General features: G+C 44.4%; 3 protein-coding genes and 1 pseudogene across 3 annotated transcripts; all 4 read right to left on the bottom strand.

Moving 5' to 3' along the window:
* Positions 1 to 1,324: 1,324 nt before the first annotated feature.
* Positions 1,325 to 3,135, bottom strand: LOC112691336 (annotated as a pseudogene).
* Positions 3,136 to 9,023: 5,888 nt separating this feature from the next.
* On the bottom strand, positions 9,024 to 10,415 carry LOC112691335. The gene is made up of 3 exons (XM_025565514.1): positions 10,122 to 10,415; positions 9,840 to 10,070; positions 9,024 to 9,251 (listed from the first exon to the last, which is right to left on the bottom strand). Exons 1-3 carry the CDS (start codon positions 10,413 to 10,415, stop codon positions 9,024 to 9,026), a joined length of 753 nt encoding a protein of 250 aa, XP_025421299.1.
* A 5,520-nt stretch (positions 10,416 to 15,935) lies between these two features.
* Positions 15,936 to 18,296, bottom strand: LOC112691334. Its single transcript, XM_025565513.1, has 4 exons — positions 18,132 to 18,296; positions 17,861 to 18,080; positions 16,866 to 17,762; positions 15,936 to 16,744 (listed from the first exon to the last, which is right to left on the bottom strand). Exons 1-4 carry the CDS (start codon positions 18,294 to 18,296, stop codon positions 15,936 to 15,938), a joined length of 2,091 nt encoding a protein of 696 aa, XP_025421298.1.
* A 3,142-nt stretch (positions 18,297 to 21,438) lies between these two features.
* On the bottom strand, positions 21,439 to 22,215 carry LOC112691332. The gene has a single exon (XM_025565512.1). It carries the CDS (start codon positions 22,213 to 22,215, stop codon positions 21,439 to 21,441), a length of 777 nt encoding a protein of 258 aa, XP_025421297.1.
* Between the last annotated feature and the right edge of the window lie 229 nt (positions 22,216 to 22,444).

The raw sequence follows: 22,444 nt of genomic DNA, 5'->3' as shown, positions 1-22,444 counted from the left end.
GTATAAGAAAAAAGAAAAGAATGTCAAATGAAGAAAATGTTATTAAATGTATTCAAAACCCTGTTGAAAAATTTAAAGCAGAAACGGTTTTAGGTGCCTTAGATGTAATACTGAGTAATATTGATCAGTATTTTAATGACACCATAATTGGAGTTATGAAAGATATGGCACTTTTCAGTAAGAAACGAATTATTGAAATAAAAAAAACCCTAATTCTTTACCAGATGATTCAATTGCAGTTTTTTGTGAAGTTAACTGAACATTTGTTGAACAAAGAAACGTTAAGATCAGTTTCTTAAATTTTGTAATGTGTATGAATTATTTGAGAATATAACTTTTCTACCTGAACGTTTTTACATTTCTGATAAAAGTGATACAGAAAGCATTTGTTCATTTGAAGAGGAAACTGATCAAGAACAGGAACTTGAGTTACCTAAACGTAAGCAAATAAATTCTATAAATATTAGTAGCATGAAAACTATTTTCAAAGTGTTCCAAAATGGTAGTTTAGGAAATACATTTCCATTACTAGATGCTGCCATGAGAATATCGCTGACCATTCCATTATCTAGTGCTTCTACAAAAAGGTCATATTCAAAATTAAAAATCATTAAGTCTAGACTTTGCACAACTATGTCTCAAGCAAGATTAGAAGACCGTATGGTCATAAGTTGTGAACAAGATATTGTTGATAAAATAGATCATGAAGAAATTCTCCACAAGTTTACAGCAATAGTATTACTTTAACAAAATATTTAACTTGATATACCACAATTATACATTGTATATATATAATATACTTAGTTCTAAACATTTTTATTATAATTTCATATTTGTAATATGAGAGATAATAATATACAATTATTATACATAGAACGCATAAATCATTATTCAATATATTAAAGTTTAGTTGAATGCTATATTATGTATTGGGTAAAGATAACTACGTTAGCCGTTAGGCATTGCTATGTATTTTATGTATACATTAGGTATTTGAAAATGCTAAGGCTCTTATAGCAAAAATAATCATGAGATAACATGATGTTAAAGCATTTATTTAGTAAAATTGAGAAGATCCAAATTTTATTTTAACATGTTTTGAACAAACTATTATTATTATATAAACTATATGGATGAATATTATTGAGGGTAGGTGGTTACTTCTTAAGTTTCGCTACACCTATATTTTTAAGGATAGCCACCACTGGTTAGGTCGACCAGACTAAACGAATATTACGCCCTTAACGAATATTATTTTGGCACTTATTTTATATGAAAAAAACAATGGTAACTCTAATGCACTTCTTCATGCTGCTTATTATATTTAACATATAATATATAGCATTATAACTTTTTCATCTAGCAGTTTGAAAATTTTGTCTGCTTTAATATAAAAATCTAGGTACATATTATTACCATTTGGAAATAAGGCATTATAATCAATATCAATCTGAAACATCAATAGATAAGCAACAAATAGGTAATGTATTAGGTATTTAATAACAACTTATTTTCTTTACTAGTTTATGGCCATATGGGATTAAGTAATGTTTCCAATTTTTTAATACTTCATTAGTTGACGTAGAGCATTTAATACTATTTAAACGAAAGTTTATTTATTGTTACTTTCCAATGCGACTCTAATTCTGGATATGAACTGTAACTTGCATGATGTTTAAGTGCATCTAGTATATTTTATATTTCATTTTCTGGAACTACAAATAGTTAAACATAAATAATAAATACAGGTGATAATAATGTATTAAAATATACAAATAGATTAGTTCATAAAAACATTTACCAAATTCTCTGTTAGTCCAGTTACTTTTCTGCTGTTTGTCATTGTCTATTTTATTTTTTATCGTCGCGGAAGCAACTAAGCAACAGAGCTTTTAAAGTTTCTCAAACTATTGTAGTATTTGGCATATAATTTACCTTTAGGATTCTTACTATTATCAGTTTTCATAAAGTATATATCCTATAAGTATAAACATAGTTTAAATATAATCAAATAGTAATTATTGTTAAATAATCAACATAATTTACCTTCACTTCTGATCTAAACATGACTACAATTTGATCAGCAATAGATTCCGCCAAGCTGACTGACATCGGTATTTTTTGAGACAAAACATGACCTATGAGTGACTCTACCAAAGTAGTCCGTATATCATCATTAAGTTTATCATACATTTTATAATAATTTAAAATTAGTGAATCTTGCACTGTTGAATTCAAAACTTCATCAACTTTAAATTCATGAGTTGTTGTATGAGATATTTGAGGTTTTTCAGTAATTGATTTATTTAAAGAGCACATGGAAACGCCAATTGAGTTTGAATAATTATTGAGGTCATTACCAATGTTTGGAATATTTATTTGCCATTTTTTAAGTTGGTGTTCAAACTTAAAAATTATACTCCATAGAAATTTTGATGGCAGTTTTTCAACATGTTCAGATTTTATACCAATAAATTAATCTATATACAAATTGAAACAAATATATTAATAATAATCTTAGCTTATATATAAATAGTACCATAATATAACGTAATATTCAGGCTCTTCAATGTTATTTAATTTGAATGCGACCCATGTTTTAACTCTTAGTTAATCATTTAAGCTAAATATCTTACCGACACATGTTTGATAAACACAATGTAAGTCCCATTTCTCAAGTAATTCTATAAGTTTTGGTAAATCATCATAAGGATACATATAATTTGCTGCCGGAGGGAGCTCTCATGAAAACCCTCTCTTGGAATTGATGAAGGGCATACTGACACGTCTGGAAGACTGGCTGCCAGGAAAGCACCAAGGTCACCCAACAGGAAGAAAGCAAAGGACGTTGTGGTGGCTGAAGGGGGGACAACGATACAGACGATGGAAGTCGCTAGCACATCGGACACCGCAACCCAAACCAACCCAACGCCCACATCCATCTCCGTCACACCCGCGCAAAGGGAAACGGATCCGGCTCCAACAGCAGAGGGCAGAAACAGGAAAAGGAAAAGGGCTAGGAGAAACAGGGAAACAGGGAAATCACGTCTGGACCGACCACTGAAGACGCTCGCAGAGTGACCTCACCAGCACCGGTGGCTGCATCCTCAACTTTAGACCAAGACCCAACGCCATGGTCGCAGGTTGGGGGTCGCAAAAACAACCGAGGAACACAAAAAACTGCCGCATCCTCACCTTCCCCAGCACTGCCTCCGCAGGTGAAGCTTCCGCGTCTTCGGGCTCCAGCTCTCTTCGTAAGAGTCAAAGAGGGCAAGATTTACCTGGATGTGGTTCGGACCGTGCCCTGACATCGGAGACACCAAAATCACAGCTATGAGAAGAACGCGCTCCGGCGACCTTCTCATAGAGCTCGGGCGTGGAAAAGCGGCGAACGTGGCTGCCGAAAAACTTAGGGCCACACTAGCTGACTCCTCGTGCGATGACGCTGGCCTGGTAATGAGACTATCCTCCACAGCTACCAACGAGATAATCGACATTGACGCGACAGCGACTCGGGATGAAGTCCTAGCTGCGCTCCGGACGGAAATTAAGGGGGCAGACGATGTCCCGGTTGCAGAAATGAACCGGAAGGACATTAGGCTAATTGGTTTGTGGAACACCAAGCGAGGACAACAGGTGGCCACTGTGAGCGTTCCGAGAGCCTTGGTCGCCACCCACCGGACGGTAAAGATCGGCTGGGTCAGCTGCCGAATCCGCCTGAGAGCTGCTGAACCACCTAGGTGTCATCGGTGTCACGGTTTTGGGCACTATTTGACGCAGTGCAACGGGCCAGATCTAACGCTGGCTTGCAGAAAGTGTGGAGAAACGGGGCACTACGAGAAAACATGCACGAACGGTCACGACAGGTGCGTCGCCTGCGATAGAGCCAGGATCCCCAGAACGGCACACCGACTTGGCTCCGCCACATTTGGAGCCAGGAAGGAAGCAGCAAAGGCGAGGAAGCATACTCCAAGATAAGTATTCGCTTCTTGCAGATAAACCTGCATCAGAGTTCCGTCGCGCAGAACTTGATGACCCAGACCGCAACGGAGAGAGGGGCATCAATAGTTCTCGTGTCGGAGCAAAATTGGAACCCAGCCGACAGTAGTCGATGGGCTGCTAGCAGCGACGGCAAAAGTGCAATCATGATCATGCCGTCCGCAAACATGGTGATAGAGGATCGAGGCGCACGCCATGGTATCGCATGGATCAGGTGTCGTGATACCGTGGTATTCAGTTGCTACAACAGTAGAAACGACGATAGGCACGACTACGACACATTCTTGGATGTGTTACGTGCCACCGACTCGATTTCAAGTATTGCCGTCGAAGATGTATTTAATTTTAATAAACATGAGACTTTTAATACGTTTAATACATTTATTTTATAACTCAAAGTGTTAACAAAAATTCTGATACAGAGTGACGTGAAGTTGCTTGATGTTCCGTGACTAGAACTCATCGTTGCATTGCTGTTTTTACTAAAGTTGTTTGTTTCTTCATCAAATGTAGAACATTCCCACTATTCTTCTGTTGTTCAATTAACGCCCTGTTTACATTTTAGTACATTCATCATCACTAACTCCAAATAATACGTGTAACGCGTTTCCTATAATATTTATAGCTCCCCGTTTCTCTCTTTTAATTTCATTTCTTCCTAATGATATAATAATATTTTCTCTCTGCATAGATATCTCAGTAAACATTCCAGTAATAATATTATCGAATTTACTACAAATAAGTCTATGTTTATCATCTTTCTTACAATTTTCATTTAATTCATTTATACTTTTTTTCAAATATTCATATTTTTCATTATATTCTAGATATGCCATTAACGTATATTCGCCCCTACTAACCTTGTTGGTACATAATTTTCAAAATAATAACCTGGCTTGTTGATATCGAAGCTTTCAATGCTAAAGTGTTCTGAATGATCCTTAATTTTTATTTCTTCGCCAATTGTAGTTGCAATGCACAATAATAATCTAAAATTTTTATAATTATTTATTCTATATATATTAGGGTGGCCCTTATATAGTAGGGGGGTTAAGAAAGTTAAATATTTTTGATTTCTCACCCACCCAATTTTTTCATTACCATGCGAAAGTTATGTGGGTTAAATTTGGTGATGATTAATAACCCCTTTCAGGTGCCGCAAGAGGGTTGAATATTCAACAAATATGGTAGTTTTAGTATTATTCTGATTTAATTCATTATATATTGCATTTAGTATAAAATTGTATAGAACCTAAATTGTAGATTTAGGTATTCTCTATAAAAAATATTCAGATAAAATTTCTCGTAAATCTATTATTTTCTGTGAAAAACTTAATCTTAAAAAAAAGTCGTTCATCTACACAAGTACATATTAAATATTGATGTCATTAAAAATAAATAGGTAGTGGTTCAATGGAGTAATACAATGTGAAAATTAGATGCGTTATATTCAAATAAAATATCTATTAATTATGAACGAATTAATGTATTTTTTTTACAGTCAGGGTAATTTTTTGTATAATCATATACAACTTGTAGTAGAAATTGTTTTTGATTTTCGTCTTTGGTCAGTATATTATTGAATTAACTTAACGCCTCTTTCTGAAACATCATTTATGACTGATAACTCTGTTAAAATATAAATTCCATTTTTATAGTATGGAGTCCAGAAGTTTGCTGTATTTCACCTCTGCTTCGATGCGACTCATCTGTAGAGGGTGCGAGCCTACCACTTGGGATGCTCGCGTGCCTGAAGACGTGGCTGTTCCAGCATTAGTAATATTAAGACTGTCAAGGGCCTGGCTGTCCACCCCTGGAGTCCTGCGGTCATTGATGGCCCCCGGGAGCACGCTTGCTCACTCCCGGCTGCCGACACCTGGGGGTCCGACTCCCCTTGTGTGGTAATATTATTTCCGTTTTTGACTTACATAAAGAGTTTTTTAAAGGGTGCCTCTCCCTTACGTTTTAGTCCTGCCGCCAGGGGGATTTGTTATCAGTGTTACCTTCACCTAGGACGGCTGCCAGCCAAGGCTGAAGAGCCCACCCTGCCCTTGGAACTTCTTCGTCTGTCCTCAGTCCTTCGACCTATCCAACATGAGTGACCCTGCTGGTAGAAGGCTACTACCATTGGAATAGCTCTCCGGACTGTGGAGGAACGCAAGCCCCCTCATCATGGCAAGGTGAGTTCCACAAGAGGGAACCCTAACCTAAACTATCTTAACCTTTTTTTTTTTTTGTGTGTTATAATTATGGCGCTGTAGAGGGGAACTTTGCCTTATAGGTCATCCTTCCCTCTACATCTACATCATTTATTGGAATTTAAATAATCAACATCTTACATCTTAGTAGTATTTACAATAGTTTGGGGGGCTCTATCCCTCCTGCTGTGGCCTTCGGCCTATTACAAATTTCTAACTACGGTAATATCATGTATCTTTCTGCCCTTTGGCGTTCTCTTTCCTCTTCTTCCCTCTTTAAAAATATACAATTGACAAACTCTCCGACCGCGTTCCAGTTGTTTCGGTTTTTCAGCATCAAGTCCACCATCACTTCTGGCTCCAACGCCTTTTCCATCTTGACCTCTAGGTCCCGTCTTAGGTTAGGTCCCTATGCGACTCGACCGCCATCTACGTTAATCTGTAGTATCTTAATCATTGAGTTGATTCGCTGGCGATCTCTTTGTCGGAGACCACCGTTGGTATCGGCTTTCCGATTTGTGTGCAATTTATATATTATGTGCCCTGTCTCGTTGCATCTAAAGCACTTCCTTCTTTCGGGTCCCAAACAATCTTTGGCAGAATGCCCTTTTTCGCGGCACTTGTTGCACGCCTGTCTCGTGCGTCGTATTCCTTGATTCGGCACATTCTCCAGCCTATTTTAAATTGACACGGCCTAAAGCTGGTATGGATTTTTCGTCCCTCGGTGAGGTTACCGGTTTAGTTTGAGTGGTGGTGTTATGGTGAATTTGGAAATAAAGTCAAATGAACACAATATGATTGAATATTTGATTATTATAATGTGCACAAAAAACAACCACAAAACAAAATATAAAATCTATATAAAATTGGCGACGGTGCTAACCGTTGCTAAGCGCAAGAAAATGTACAGAGACTTATGCTTCGACAACGGTCACAAGCCAAAAGGTTGGTCACTTGAGGCGACCGGTCGGTACGTTGCCACCGGTTCCGATAACTTTTCCCACCTCTGCCCAGTTTTCCGAGGTAAGTGGGTAATGTCGGAAACGGTGTTGTCGTTGCCCGGGTTGAGGCTGGGTAGAAAGCGGGCGCGGCTCCGCGATAGTGGTGTACTTATTGTACCCGCACCACAGCGGGACCGCGTCAAAGTTTTTTGAGTTCGATTAGTCTGTGTCCTGCTTTCTGTGGAACACGAATGATCGCTGTTCTAAGTTAATTTTTGCTTTCTCTAATAACAACGTTTTTTATTTCCTTGAGTTCGTTGTCAAAGGCTTCCAGGGTTTTTCTTAATTCAGTTTCTTCAACTGAATCCTCTACTCCCATAAGGAATAGGACACTAGGTGAAGGACGTCTGATACTTGCAGTCTCCCCAAGCTTTCCTTTTAGAAATTCAGCTAGTGAGTCAGCCTGTTCTTTGCTCGGAATTTCTAAGGTAACGTTTCCCGATTTGGCTTTCCTGATTGTTATTTCGAATAATAGATTTTCATCGAGGGCCGTTTTTTTAACTTCTCTGACCATGTCAGCGTATGTTACCTTTCCTTTAAATCGATCAAGAATTACAGCCTGTTTCCTTCTGGGAAGAAAGGGTCTTGGTTTCATAGTCTCGGTATTTTCTTTTGGAGTTTTCATTTCTTTCTGTTTCATAGTGTGGTAATCTTCGCAGTTCTCATGGTTTTCTTCGCTTTGCTTTGGCCTGTGTTTGTGTAATCGGTTTGTCAATGAGCTGGGCTCCCTCTCCGATACGGTAGACGACCAACAAGGGGTGTCCGTGGAGACATCTGCGGTCATCTCCTTCTTGTTCTCCGACTGCGTGTCATCGATGGGTACATCCTCTGTCTGAGTACTTGTGCTCTTGGTCCTTTTTCCTTTAGGTGTAGAGTTTTTAACTTCGTGTATCGTTTAAGAACTATTCCCGTGTTAGCTATGGTATCTTTTAGTTCCTTATGCACATTTCGTGTTTTATTGGCAAAATTTGTCATCGAATTGATATACCCATTGATCATGCTCAGTAACTCTTCTTCGTTAAGCGCGCTTACATCAATTGTTCTCTTAGTGTCTCTTTTTTCTGCGCTTGGTTCGTTTGCCACAGTGGGGCTGGTATTATTGCCTGATGCCATTTGTCCTTGTGCGGCTTGACTCCCACTCACCAATTTACCAGTCGGTGATCCTGGGTTTTTTTCTTTCTTTTTCTCCATATAGTTCCCACGAGTGGGCGTGAAAGGGTCGTCGCCCCGTGGTAGTTCAGCGTACCACGGGGAAGGCTCGATACTGTGGGAGGCACCAGGTGCCCCACAGGGTCCTCGTAGACACGTAACTACCTCCGTGCCAAGAGACCCCCTTGACGAGTTGGGGGTTAAGGGAGCCGGTTTTTCGTCAGCGAAAGGCATGCTCAGGCTTCCTATCTCCAGTCAGTTAAGCCCAGGGGTAGGTCGATGTAGTCCAGGGGAGTTCCCCGGAGATGGTGAGCTTGTCTGTGACCGCCTATTCGTCCAATCCCGAAGGGTATGGCTTATTTCGCGGCTACCCTGCATATCTACAGGGCGTTCCCCTATCCTCAAACTGTGGACGTGCCGGCGGCATGCTCATGCCTCGACCGGGAACCTTTTTTTTTTTTTTCGGGTGCTAATCGCGAGACGGGGAGGAAATTAGGTTTCCCCATAGCTGCCTCCCCGCTAGCATCATTTATTAATTAAAAAAATCATGGTACATACAATTGCAATTACATCAATAATATAGTTGTACAACATGTGGGGGCCTCTAACCACCCTGATTTGGCCGTTCGGTCCACATCAATTGTTCATAACTACGTTTTTTTTTTTTTTTGCTTCGCTATGCAGCCCGCTGTCTCTCTCTTTCCATCTCCTCCTTGATGCCCATAATTTTGTCAATCATCTGACTAAGCAGCACCTTCCTTCTGTTGTTTGCAGAAATGATTCTCCTCCTTATATGTGGGTCGTCTGTATGTTCTGCCGGCAGTGGTCCACAGAGAATGCTCAAAATGTCTTCAGGAACTACAGGCCTGCCCAACGATTCCTCGAGTTCTCTCCTCTCGCCGATCTAGAATACACAAACAAATAACGTGTGTTCGGCGTCGTCGGACTCCGACGGTCATAGAACACAGGCTGGGCTGTTTGATCTTTCCCTCGACTACAGGTACCTCTGAAAACACTCATGGCCGGTTAGGGCCTTTTTTTTTTTTTATAACCGACAACCGGGCGGGAACTGTTTGACACAATACTGCCGCCCGGCTCCCATCATTTATTCAACAAAACAAAACATGTTAATTATACATAGTGGCCGACCTCGAGATGCATCGCGCAAAAGATAATAATAATAATAATAAACAATGAAAATTTGCCGCTCGAGGTTGACCGCGACCGCGCTTCAATATGATTCGCGATTGCATCGGACCGATGGTGTGCTGCCGTGATCGTCGTCCCGCCCATGGTGCCATCGAAAAGAACAGGACGGCTAGGCGGTGGCACTTCCGCCAGGCATGAAGGCGTGCGATATCCGTCCTGGATTGACCATCGAGTCACCGGGCCGGTATCTCCATCGCTTGACGACTCCTCTCCTCAGACTCCTTCTGCTTCATGATGGACTGGAATGTGGTCACCAACAGCATCCGGTTATTGTTCGCCTGGCGAATAATGCATTCCTCTGTTCAACCTCGCTTGGTAAATCTTCATGACGTGGGCCACAGAGTAGGTCCTCAACGTCTGAGGCCATCAGAGGACGACGGAGAACCAATCTCAGCGGCTCCCTGTCCAAGGACCACCAGGGACAAACGAACAGTGTATGCTCCGCGGTATCTTCTGCGGCCCAACAGTGACAGCAAGTCGGATCAGCAGCTCTCTTCCTTCGATGCAGATATGACTGAAAACAGCCGTGATCAGTGAGCGCTTGGGCGAGGTGGAAGTCGACTACCTTCTGGGCAGAGTAGTACCATCGACTGACGTCAGGAATCAGCTTCCTGGTCCAGCTGGACTTTGGCGACGATTCCCACAGGCATTGCCACCGTCTTAATGTCTCCATACGTTCCCTTCTCTGGAGATCGCTGACACCAATGGTAGGGAGGCGCTGCCTAGCTTCGGCAATCCTTAGGCGCTCGGTAGCGAGGAGGTGCGTCGGAGGCATCCTAGCCAACACCAAGGCAGCCACATCGGAGACGGTCCGATAAGACCGGATGATGCGTATGGCTGCTGCCCTCTGTGCTTGCATTATGTGCTCCCTACATGTCGCGCTCAGCACTTATATAAAAATACATAAGGGTGCCTTCACGACAGGGCAGTAGGCCACCAAACGTGCAGCACTACCGACCTATAACACTATCAAAAAAAAAAAACAATTAAATAATAAAGACCAAATATGTGGTATATGGAATTATAATAAAAAACAAACTAACTAATATAAATAATGTGTGGTCCACACGGCACACACCAAATAATAAAAAAAAATAATAATAATAATAAGTGTTGGCCCTACAGCGGCACAACAATAAATATATAAATAAACACTATAAAATAAATATAATAAAAAATCTACGGCCACACGGCACGCAAATACAAATAATTAGAGCAGCATACAGCAGTTTACTCTGGGTCATCGATTGCAGCAACTGGCGACTGTTAGTTGAAGGGCCACCTATGTTTGTCATTAGTCTGTCATCCTCGCCGATAGTGCCCGCGCACCTGTCGCTGCTCGTCTGACGTGCTCCGAGAAGGTCAGCCGCGTGTCAAAATGCACTCCTAGATATTTCATGATGGGTTTCACCGGTATGGTTATGCCATCTAGGAGGAAGGCAGGGGATCGATATGCCCATTTCCTCGTCAGGATCAGCGCCTCTGACTTGGCTGGTGAAAGCCTGAGACCATTGTCTGTCATCCAACAGTGGATGAGCTCCAGGGTTGAGTCGGCGTTGTGGGCAGTCACCACAACTGCCACGTCGTTAGCGTTGTGGGCAGTCACCACGACGGCCACGTCGTTGGCAAAGCAGACAAGTCTAACGCCCGGTGGAACCGAAAGACGTAGTAAGTCGTCATAGAAAATATTCCACAAAGCTGGGCCGATCACCGATCCCTGTGGAACACCGCAGGAAACCTGGATCTCCACCGGGCTCTCGGAATCGTGAGCAACAATCAGACGCCTGTGCACAGGTAGGAGCGCAGGATCCTGGTAAGGTAGGCTGGAAACTCCCGCTTCCTCAACCGCTAGTTCCGTCACCTTCTTCAGCGCATCTACAGTGGAGCGACCCCTCCTGAAGCCGAACTGCCAGTCACATAGGCCGTGGCTACGGGATAGGTGGTCGTCGATCCTTCTCAGGAGCATGCGATCGAGCACCTTTCCAGTGCTGTCCAGGAGTGACAACGGTCTGTAGATCGTGGGATCGCCGGGTGGCTTGTCTTTGCCTTTGCTTACCAGACGAGTCTGGCCACCATCCATCTAGCCGGAAACACTCCAGAGCTAAGGCACTTATTGAACAGTTCAAGTATCAATCCTGGCCTTGTCTTGATCGCGACCGCAACTACCTCGTTGGGGATAAGATCCGGCCCGGATGCCTTCCTTCCAGGCAGCCTAGAGGCTGTCAAGCGAAGTTCATTCAACGTGAAGAGTTCGGGGTCAACCGCATCGTCCAGGCTGGGTGAACTCGCCCAATCGACTGTCCGGTCAAAAGGTAAGAGAGCAGCTGCCAGACACTTCTCGCGCTCCGGTTCAATTGGCACCCTCATCACCACTTTCTTCATGACCAACCTGTAGGGGAGGCCCCAGGGGTCCTCATCAACGGCCGAGCAGAGTTGAGTCCAGGAGTTTGCCTGGGCCTTCTTAATGGCGGCCCTGAGGTTCTTGCGCGCAGAAGCCATAGCAGTTCGCTTAAGGTCTAACCCGGAATCAGAAGCCCTGCGTTCCGCCCGCTGGTAGGCTCGCCGCGCAGCGCAGCTGGCCTTACGTAGAGCGGCGATCTCAGGAGACCACCTGTTTACGCCGAAGTAGTCCCTACAATGGTGGCGGATGATCAGTCCGACTCGCGGTCTGGTTTTTGGGAGAATGACGGTGACCTTCGTATATATAGTGTTTACGTACATGAAAGAATAAAAGAACACGTATTGAAATTATAATGCGAGCCAACAGCGTCGCGTACTATTAAAATACACAATATTAAAATACAAGTGTATGTGGACGGGCGCCCATAAGAGGGAGGTAAATAATAATATACTCACAAATATAATAAGAAGTGAAAATAATAATAAAAAATCATGTAACAACAACTGATAATAATAATAATAATAATATGATATAATAATAATTGATAATCGCCAAACAGCTTCGAAGAATGAACGACGCAACAGCGATGAATGTGACCGATGTTGGAAATCCCCAATCGAAAATAAACGGCGGCGATATCGGTGATCGCGGGATCGGCACAGGAGTACACGAATCGCCCTCGATGACACAACGCGTGAATAACGCACTCACGAACCTTTAACTACGCGGTATGGTTGTGTGGCGTTCGAGATGAACGCGAAAAAATAGCGACGACCACACGTTGCAATGGCTGACAAAAAGACAGTGACGAAGAGCAAGAAAAAACGTTTCGTACACACGGCTGCTGTAACGGTCGGCGTGAAAAGCGATAAGCGGTGAGGGCGAATGGGGTACGCGGGGCGCGTTCCGGTTTTTTTGTGCAACGGGCGGCGGCGGCGGGTATCGAAGCTCGCTGAGCCAGTACCGCGATGTAATCGCAAAGCGGTCACTGGCCGTTTGCAATTTCGGCGCGAAAATGATGTAGGGCGCGAACATCCTCCCCCCATGGGAGGCTCCGGCTTCCATCGTGGTTACTCGGATCAGGTTGCTTGGCTTCAAGCGATGACTTGAGGTGAAGGATGTCCGGGTGACGTGAATTATCATTTTTACAAGAGAATACAGAATACACAATTTATGACAATACAGGATTATATAAAAAAAATAATTATCAAATAACACATCTGGTGTAAACACGAAATATATACGTAGGACTTTAATAGACGTTGCATTAATAATTAAAATAAATAAATATCTCGAATACAGTGACACGAGCCACTCGAAAAGAGCGTTATGGAGTGGAAATTCAATTAACGAGTGCTGGGGACTATATAGAACAAGATATTACTGAGTAGGTAGTACTACTACTTTCGCGACTGGACGAGTGATGTGGCCTTGTTGCGTCAACAATCGCACGACGCGTACTACGCCATCATGGTCGGGTAACAATTCGATAATGCGTCCGAGGCGCCATGTTAGTGGTGGAGATTGACTGTCTATGATTACAACCATGTCGTTGCTTCGGACGTTGGGAGCTTCAGTAGTCCATTTTGACCTCCCCTGAGGCGACGTCAAGTATTCAGTTGACCATCGCCGCCAAAACGCCTGATGGCACTGGTCGAGCAATTTCCAGCGTTGGACCAAAGTGACGCGTGATTCGATTACCACTCGCGACGGAACAGCCAACATTGGTTGCCCGATCAGAAAATGACCGGGAGACAGATATTCGAGATCAGTCGGGTCTGTGGACATTGGCGTTAACGGTCTCGAATTCAACACTGCTTCGACGCGAGTGAGTAGTGTAGAAAATTCTTCGTACGTGAGAATATGGGTACCCATGGTACGAATTAAAATACGTTTTGTTGACCTAACCGCGGCTTCCCAGAGCCCACCGAAGTGTGGCGCGCTGGGGGGGTTGAAGTGCCATTGACACGAGGTGCGCGCTTGAGTGACTGCGCGTTGACCGTCCGGACTATTGATTAAATATTGCAGTTGTTTGTCTGCACCGATAAAATTCGTGCCGCAGTCCGAGAATATATCTGAAGAAAGACCTCGTCGCGCGACAAACCTGTCGAACGCCACGAGAAACGCTTCGGTTGACAATCCGGTGACTACTTCCAGGTGTACTACTTTAATTGAAAAGCATACAAATACGGCGATGTAGACTTTATATATGCGCGATTTTCGGAGACGCGTTTCGTGCATTTGAAGAGGGCCGGCGTAATCGACGTCCACTCGCGCGAACGGCCTGCTCTACGAACGATCCGGTGGAGGAACCGGTTGAAACAGCCGTGCCCCGTCATGAGCTGGGTGAGGCGAAACGCCATCTCCCCGTGCGGCCGGTCAATGGGTCAAGTGGGGGGGGGTCTAGTGTCCACTCGCGTCTGCTGTCCGCAGGTGTATCCGTACGCTGATACCTCCTGACCCACTCTGCCACCGTCCGATCCCGCAGGTCGCGAGCTCCGGTCGGCAGCGCCGCGGATGCTGTAGTGTCCTCTTCTACAGGGTGTTCTGCAGTCGCCGTCGGTCTTAACGCCCTCTTGGCCTCAAACGCCCTGCGTCGCTCTTGGGCCATGAGGTCGATGGGAATCGTACGCGAGATTTTACCGTTCACTCTCTACCGTAGTACCGTTACCGTCTATCGTTACCGTCTATCATCACCTGTATATGGTTCACCTGTCCACTACTCACCGTCACCCGGGACTGCAGCCGCCGTCACAGTTTTTATATATATTTATTTGTATTATTTATTATTTATTGTGTTAGCCGTAATATCAATTTAATACCCCTTCTGCTGGCCAGCACCTAATGTGCCCTCTACATTTATTTACTTTCTGTTTTGATTTTGTTAAAATATTAGGCCGCAGCCCGGCTCTTTTGAATCATAACAAATCGTGTTATTTATTAATTTTGATACGATTCTACCAAAAACTTATCCTAATTGATTTAAAGCAAATACAGTCCACTTTACCCTTGAAGTACCGAACAATGAGTGCCTCTGATTTGTGGATTGCTAGCTGTAGACCAATGTCAGTAAGCCAATTTCTTGTTATCTCAGCTGCTTTAGAGAGGGCGGTCCCTAGTAGTATGGAGTCTTTTGCGACTGCGACTAGCGCTACGTCGTCCGCGAACGCGAGGAAAGACACCCCATCTGGGAGGCTGTTTCTCAGGAGACCGTCATACAGCACGTTCCACAGCGTAGGACCCAAGACGGAGCCTTGAGGCACTCCGCTAGATATAGGTTGTGCATTCTGTTTAACGTCAAGTCTGAGCAGTAGCGTTCGGTTTTCCAGGTAGCTTCCTATGATCCGGCAAATGTAGCTTGGGATAGACTTCTCTTGTAGTGCCTTTAGAATGGCTGCCCATGGTGCCGAGTTAAAGGCATTTTTTATGTCCAGCGTTAGTACTCCTATTTTGTGTCTGGGACTGCTTGCTTCAGAAATCGTTCGGAGTGTGAACTGCATCCGTGGTGGATTGGTCTTTGTAGAAGCCAAACTGCCTTTCGTCCAGACCATTGTTCGAATCGAGTAGGTTGTCTATGATCTTCTCCAACAGTTTTCCAAGGCAGTCGAGGATGCACAGAGGCCTGTATGAAGACGGTTTGTCCAGTTTTTTGTCTCCTTTTTTAATGAGTACCAGCCTGGACGTTTTCCATGCCGTGGGGAAATGGCCCTCTTTCAGGCACTTATTATATACTTTTACTAGGATGTCTGGTTTGCGTCGGATGTAGCATTTTAGCACATCGTTTGTAATGCCGTCTGGGCCGGGGGCAGTGTTACTCTTTAGTGAGCGGGCTGCCGTTTTCATTTCTTCGATCTGTATGGCCGCGTTTTTCGCTTCTAGTGTGCTGCTATATTCTTGTATCCGTTTCGCCTCCTTTACGAATGCTTCTTCTTCGAAGCATGACTGAGGTCCTAATCTTTTCTTCTTGCGTTGGTAGACTCAGCGCAAGTGGTTTGCTGTCTTACGAAGGGAGCCAATTTCGGGAGACCACCAGTATACCGATTTTCGATGGCTACCTCTAGGCGGCGGAGATATGCCTTTGCAGGTTTTCTGGATATTGGATGTGAGTAGTCTAGCATTCTCTTCTGTTCCACAATCGGTCGTGTCCAAGTCCGGTGTCGCTTCCCTGAGGGTCGCTTCCAGCTTCTTTGCTTCTACTATGCGGGAGTTCCATTGTGGGGGATTCTTGGAGATGGTTGATGGTTGATTTTGGATTTTGAACCTGATGTACCGGTGGTCGCTAAGTGAGATCGTGTCCAGGACTTCCCATCTGGCAATTTTGTTAACCAAAGATGGGGAGGCAATCGTAAGGTCTATTATCGATGATCCGATTCGATTGTAGAAAGTAGGAGTGTTGCCTGAGTTGCAGATTATTAATCCTAGTGCACATACAGAGTCTTCCAGAGATTCACCTCTCCTGTTGTTCGAGCTGCTGCCCCAGTCTGTGTGGTGGGCATTAAAGTCACCCGTTACCAGCACTTGGGAGTTTGCTGACCTGATGCTTTGTTCAAGTCTCAGTATGAAGTCTTTGTATTCAAGATGGATCGAGTTAGGGGAGCAATAACAAGAGTACAGTCGGAAGCCTCCAGATTGTATCCAGCAGAAACCCTGTTCCTTCGCCCCTATTTGGTCAACACTTGTTTGTTTGGCATTTATTATCGCAGCTTTGTTTGAGAAGTCACTGTGCCAGTTAGTCTCTATGTGATGGGGCTCAGTGATGAGTATGTAGTCAGATGCCTCTTCAATACCTACTTAGTGTAGGAGGTCTTGCGCTGTTTGGAGCAGTGCAGGTTTATCTGGAGAAAAGACGTCATTTTCTTTGTTTTGTCGTCTCCAGTGCGCGTTTGAACACGTGGCATTTATAGCTGCCTAAGCGGTGGTCTCTTGATTCATCCTCCTTGCAGAGGAGACAGCTAGCCTTTCCGACGCAATCTGAGCTCTTGTGCCCTTCCTCACCGCACTTCCAACAGTGGTCGGATTGTTCATCATTTGTGCAGGTCTGCCTTGTGTGGCCGAACCCTTGGCACCGGAAACACTTTTGGACGTCTACCATACGCTTAACTCTGCAGTTCACGAAACCAATTCTGAGGCGGGTTTTCAGGAGCGAGTTCATCGCAGTCGTAGGTATTGTGACGGTGATAACTAGGGTACCACCATTTGTCCTTCTCTTACTGACCACTCTGGCGGTTCCTTGGCCCTTAGTATGTGCTTCCAGTGCTTGTATAATTTCCTCGTTTGTTGCCTCTTCATCTGCATCTCTGATTTCTACTGTTGCCATGTCAGTTAATCTAGTGCAGCTGACTTCATTGCCGATGGTAGTTTTGATAGCTGTCTGCAGATTTTTGAATTTTACCGAGTCTCGGTTAAGTACTAGTCTAAGGTGGCCGTCTCTTGTTTTGGTGATTGAGTGTATGGTACCACCAACTCCCTCCATGTCGCGGCTCGTTCTTATCTTTTTCAGCATGTCTGCGTACGACATGTTGTCTGCCTTTACGATGATAGTGTCAGGTCTGCTCCGAGTTGTTGGTTCTCTGCGTTTTCTTTTCTTGGTCTTTCGCGAGACTGTCTCCCAATTATCGGCGTGGTCGCTTAGGGAGGGTCTTGGGCATCTGTCAGTGGTTGTTGTTGGTGCTGCTCGATCTGCTCTTCTTGTCTCAAGGACGGTTTCATCTGGCGCTGTTGCCGCGGTTTTTCTGGTTGTTTGTCTATCTTTTTGACCAGCTTTGCTATGACTTCGCCCTAGGTTTACACCATTTGGTGGAGTGCCTTTATAGCAGCGGGGATCTCAAAGCGGGAGTGGTCTAGTGAGGGAACCAAGTTTTCCAGGGTCGACCTTGCGCTTGTAGCCTTTGTTATATGGGAACCTGGCAACGCCTCTGTGGTCTTTGGGTGTTCTTTGGTTGTGGGGAGGAGTTCAGGGGGTTCCTGATCTGTTTGAGTGCCTCTATTCGAGGTGTTGGCTGATACTTTGCCCGTGTGTCTGCCCCATTGTATAAGTCCTCTGGCAGAGTTAGTTAGCTGTGTTATGAGAGTTTTTATCTCCCTCTTGGTGTTTGAGGCGGCGGCGACTTCCTCATCCAGAGTCTTTGACACATTGTAGGTCTATTGGAGATACTTTAAGAAGCGTATGTTTGCTTCTTCCATAGTGGCTTCATGTTGTGTAGGTTGGTTTGTGGTTGAGGAAGCCAACAGCCTCTTCTCAAGAGTCCGTGACTTTTCTCCTCCATGTTGAGCCTGGGTCCGTTGCGTGTCCGTAGACACGGCTGTCTCAGCTGTTGCGTTACCAACTGAGGAGGCCATGCTGGATACCTCCTCAATTGGGTTCGGACTTGTTGATGCGACCCCTGGGGTGTGCCCACCCCCAGTTGCTGTCCCGTGGGGTCCGACCCCTCCCTGTAGGAGGGCCCCACGACGAGACTCGGTATCGTTAGGTGTGTTCATCATTTTGTATGTGTGGCTTTTCGTTCACTACCGACGCCAGCCTCGCGTCGTCTGTCTTTTTGCTTGGTGGGTTTGTCTGATCCTCCATGACACCGGGGGTTGATCGTTCCTCCGGTGGTGAGCTTTTCCGCGACCGCTTATTCGTCCAAACCCGAAATATCGGCTTATTTCGCGGCTACCTTACATATCTGCAGGGCGTTCCCCTATCCGCAACCTGGGGACGCGCCCGGCGGCATGCTCATGCCCCGACCGGGAACCTAACCCCTCTAACCTAACCTAATAATCTTTTTTTTTTTTTTACATTGGTAAATGATAACTAAGGGTGGTACAGAGTTCCCTCATTTCACCCCTTAGTTGCCCTCGTTTATTTTGTAGAAATACATGAATCATCTGATGATGAGTCAGCTTTGGGACAATCCCCCTAGGCTGCACTCTTACAATTCACTTAACAATATTTTGAGAGGCTCTATCCTCTCTATTTAGGCAGTTTGCCTATAATAATTTCATATATAAAGTTTTCATTGCGTTTATTAAAATTGCATCGGCATTGATTGTCTCCTTTTCTCGGGTTCCTTCTTTTGATTTCACCATCAGTTCAATTAGATTGTTTTCGTTGATGTCGTCTACGCCAATTCGATGCCTCAATTCTCTGCGTCTGGATTCGAATGCGTCACAGACAAACAGCGTATGGTGTACGTTGTCTTCCCCTTGACCACAGAACCAACATTCTGGCGACTCCAATTTTCCGTACTTATGTAGATAGGAAGCAAAACATCCATGTCCATTATGTACTTGTGTTACGTGGTAGTTTACTTTACCATGCTTGCGGTTTAGCCAGTTGAGGATTTCCGGAATTATTTTCTTTGTCCATTCTCCTTTTCCTTTAGTCTGCCATCTGTCTTGCCAATTTGCTTGGAGTTCTCGCTTGGATATTTCTCTAGCTTCTGTAATTTTTCTTCCTTCTTTTCCAACCTTATAGTTTTGCATTCTCTCCATAGCTTGTAGGTCTATGGGGGGGATTCCTGATAGTATGTTGAGGGCGTCACTTGCAACTGTTCTATATGCCGATGTTACTCTAAGCATTATGCTTCTTTGGCTTTTTTTGAGATTTTTCCATCCTCCAAGGGACATTTTGTCGGCCCATACTTGGCATCCGTATAGTGTTTGCGAAGTTAAGATAGTTACTAAAAGTTTTCTCTTCCTCGTTTAAACGCTCCTATGTTAGGCATAATGCGTCCCAAACTTCTAGTCGTTGTTGTTGCTTTGACGGCTGCTAGTTTTGCGTGTTCTGAGTAGTTTGGGATCTAAGTGGACTCCGAGGTACTTAATACTTTTTTTAGATTCTATCCTGATCCCTCTTAGTGATATTGCAAGAGTGTTCCGCGTCCTGCGGTTTGTAAACACTATAGCCTCAGATTTTTCGATTGCTACTTCTAAACCTACCTCTTGAAGCCACAGTATCGTGATTTCAGCAGCCGCTTCTAGTAGTTGTTTGACAGTAGATATTTCTCTTGCTGTTGCAACTAATGCCAAGTCGTCTGCAAATGCTAGTACTTCGACTCCTGTTGGCATGGTTTCTCTTAGCAGTCCATCGTACAATAGGTTCCACATTGTTGGTCCAAGGACCGAGCCCTGTGGTACTCCGCTTGTCAGTTCTATGGTCTTTTCTCCTACTCCTGTCCTGTAGTTTAGTTGTCTATCTGAAAAGTAGCTTTCAATTATACGGCAAAGGTATGAAGGTATGCTCTATTTTGACAAGGATTCTAATATTCTGCCCCAAGGTGTAGAGTTTAAGGCATTTTTAATATCTATGGTAAGCATTCCAGCGTAGTTTTTTCTTCCTTTATTCTTAACGATGTCATTTAGCTTGTTCAGTGCGTCGATAGTTGACTTTCCTTTGCGGAATCCGTATTGGGAGTGGGTAAGCCCGCCTGTTTCTTCTAAGAATTCTCTCAGTCTGTTGTCTAAGATTTTTTCTAGAAGTTTTCTTGTGGTATTGATCATGCATAGTGGCCTGTATGATGAGGGGTTTTCCAGTAGTTTTTCTCCTTTTCTTATTAGTAATAGTCTTGCATTTTTCCACTGGGTGGGAAAGCAGTCTTGGTTGAGGCTTGAACGCTTCAAGGAATATTACGGGTATGAGTTTTGTTATTTTTTTCAGTATCTCGTTCGGGACTCCGTCGGGTCCGGGGGCTTTGTTGTTTGGGAGAGCGTTTTTTGCTTTGAGCAGCTCTTTCCTAGTTATCTGTATGATTTGGGTTTTAGTACTATGTGCATTTTGGAGCCTGGGTGGGTGTTTTGGGAAGAGACCCTCTACAATACTATCTATCCTTCCTGGTGATTCTATTTCTGGTATTGGCGGGTTTATAAACAGTTTTCCCATAACTAACAGATATGGTAAGCCCCATGGGTCGTTTTCCACCTGATTGCAGAGTGACTTCCAACAACGTTCCTTTGACTGTTTGATCGCTTTCACCAGCTGGTGTTTTGATGCTTTGGCTTGCATTTTTTCGACCGTGCACGCTTCAGCTCCTTCTCTTCTCCTTTTGCGCTGGTATTTTCTCCTTAAGTGGTTACTGGTTTTTCGTAGCTCTGCTATTTCTCTTGTCCACCAGTACACCGTTTTTTGATGTCCTCCCATACGTTTTTTTATTGTGGCTTCGCATATTTTTTTAAATACGTTTGCCAGGTAATTAACTTTTTTTTTTTTTTTTCGAAATCGTTGGCGGCCGGCGGGAGTACCGGTGGTATTTCGTCAGCTCGCCAACATCGTTTATTTAAAAAAGAAAAAATCATACAATTCTAGTTGGGATTGTAGGAGGACATGCCCTGCTACTTGCCATTACAACTTTTATTACAACGGTTCGGTTCGAGTTTGGCATTCGGCCCACAATTGTTAGCTTAACTAACAGGTTGTTGTTCTCCTCTTCGGATTCTCTCAGCGGTCTCTTTGGCAACCATAACTGTATGACAAAACTCTCTGAAGGCTGCCCATTTGGATTCATCCGCAATCATGTTGTCTACAAGAGTTTGTTCGGATTGGACCTCCAAGACTTCTTGACAGGGTGCTTCTTTCAGACTCCCAGGCATCGCATTCGAGCAGCGTGTGCCTAGCATCATCCAAACCATCAATGCAATGGTGGCAAGCATCGGAGTTTTCTTTACCGATCCGATGTAGATAATGGCTAAAGCATCTATGGCCGGACATCATCTGGGTCATATGGAACATCATTTGACCGTGTTCTCGGTTGCACCAAGACCCAATGTCGCGAACCAGTGTCCTGGTCCATGCTCCCGTTTCGGCTGTTTCTATTCTGTTTTTCCAGCTCCGTAGCATTATTTCGTTTCTAGACGGGGCATTCGCTCTTGCCGACGTCTTGACCTCCACGTCCGGTTGTATGCGCCTCCGTACGAAGGCCATTTCCCTGTCCCTCGCAATGATGTCTGCCAGGGGGGTGGATGACAGAATGTTGGTTGCCACCTCAGACACCGTTCGATATGCGCGGATGTGGCATAGCAATACCTTCCGCTGAGCTTGGTTAAGTATTTTGGCATTTTTTGGGACGTAATCTAACGTGTCCGCCCATGATGGTGCGCCATATAGCAGCCCGGAGTGCACCACTGAAGACAGCAGACGACATCTTAATTCTTTAGGCCCCCCTACATTGGGCATGATCCGGACGAGTTGTCCACCAATTCTGTCCGCCTTCTCTGCCGCTTTTTTTATGTGCTCCTTGTACAACAATGTCTTGTCCACCACAATGCCTAGATAGAGCATTTTCGATAAGATTTGAATCGGTGTCCCCTGTAGGGCGATTCTACAATGTAGCATATTCGGCTGCACGCTGACGCAGCCGTGCTATCCGTGATTTCACTCTAGAATGGGTTCTCTGCGCAGCGATGCAGGCTCGACGCTTTGTGGCTACCTCATCATTCCACCAGTAGACAGAGGGTTTCCCGGGCTTTGGAATCCGTCGCTTAGGGAGGGCATAGTCACATGCTAATAT

The sequence above is a fragment of the Sipha flava genome, unplaced genomic scaffold (genome assembly GCF_003268045.1).
Source record: "Sipha flava isolate LNK unplaced genomic scaffold, YSA_version1 602_pilon_pilon, whole genome shotgun sequence".
In the NCBI taxonomy this organism is placed as follows: domain Eukaryota; kingdom Metazoa; phylum Arthropoda; class Insecta; order Hemiptera; family Aphididae; genus Sipha; species Sipha flava.
This window is presented reverse-complemented; position numbering and strand designations above follow the sequence as displayed.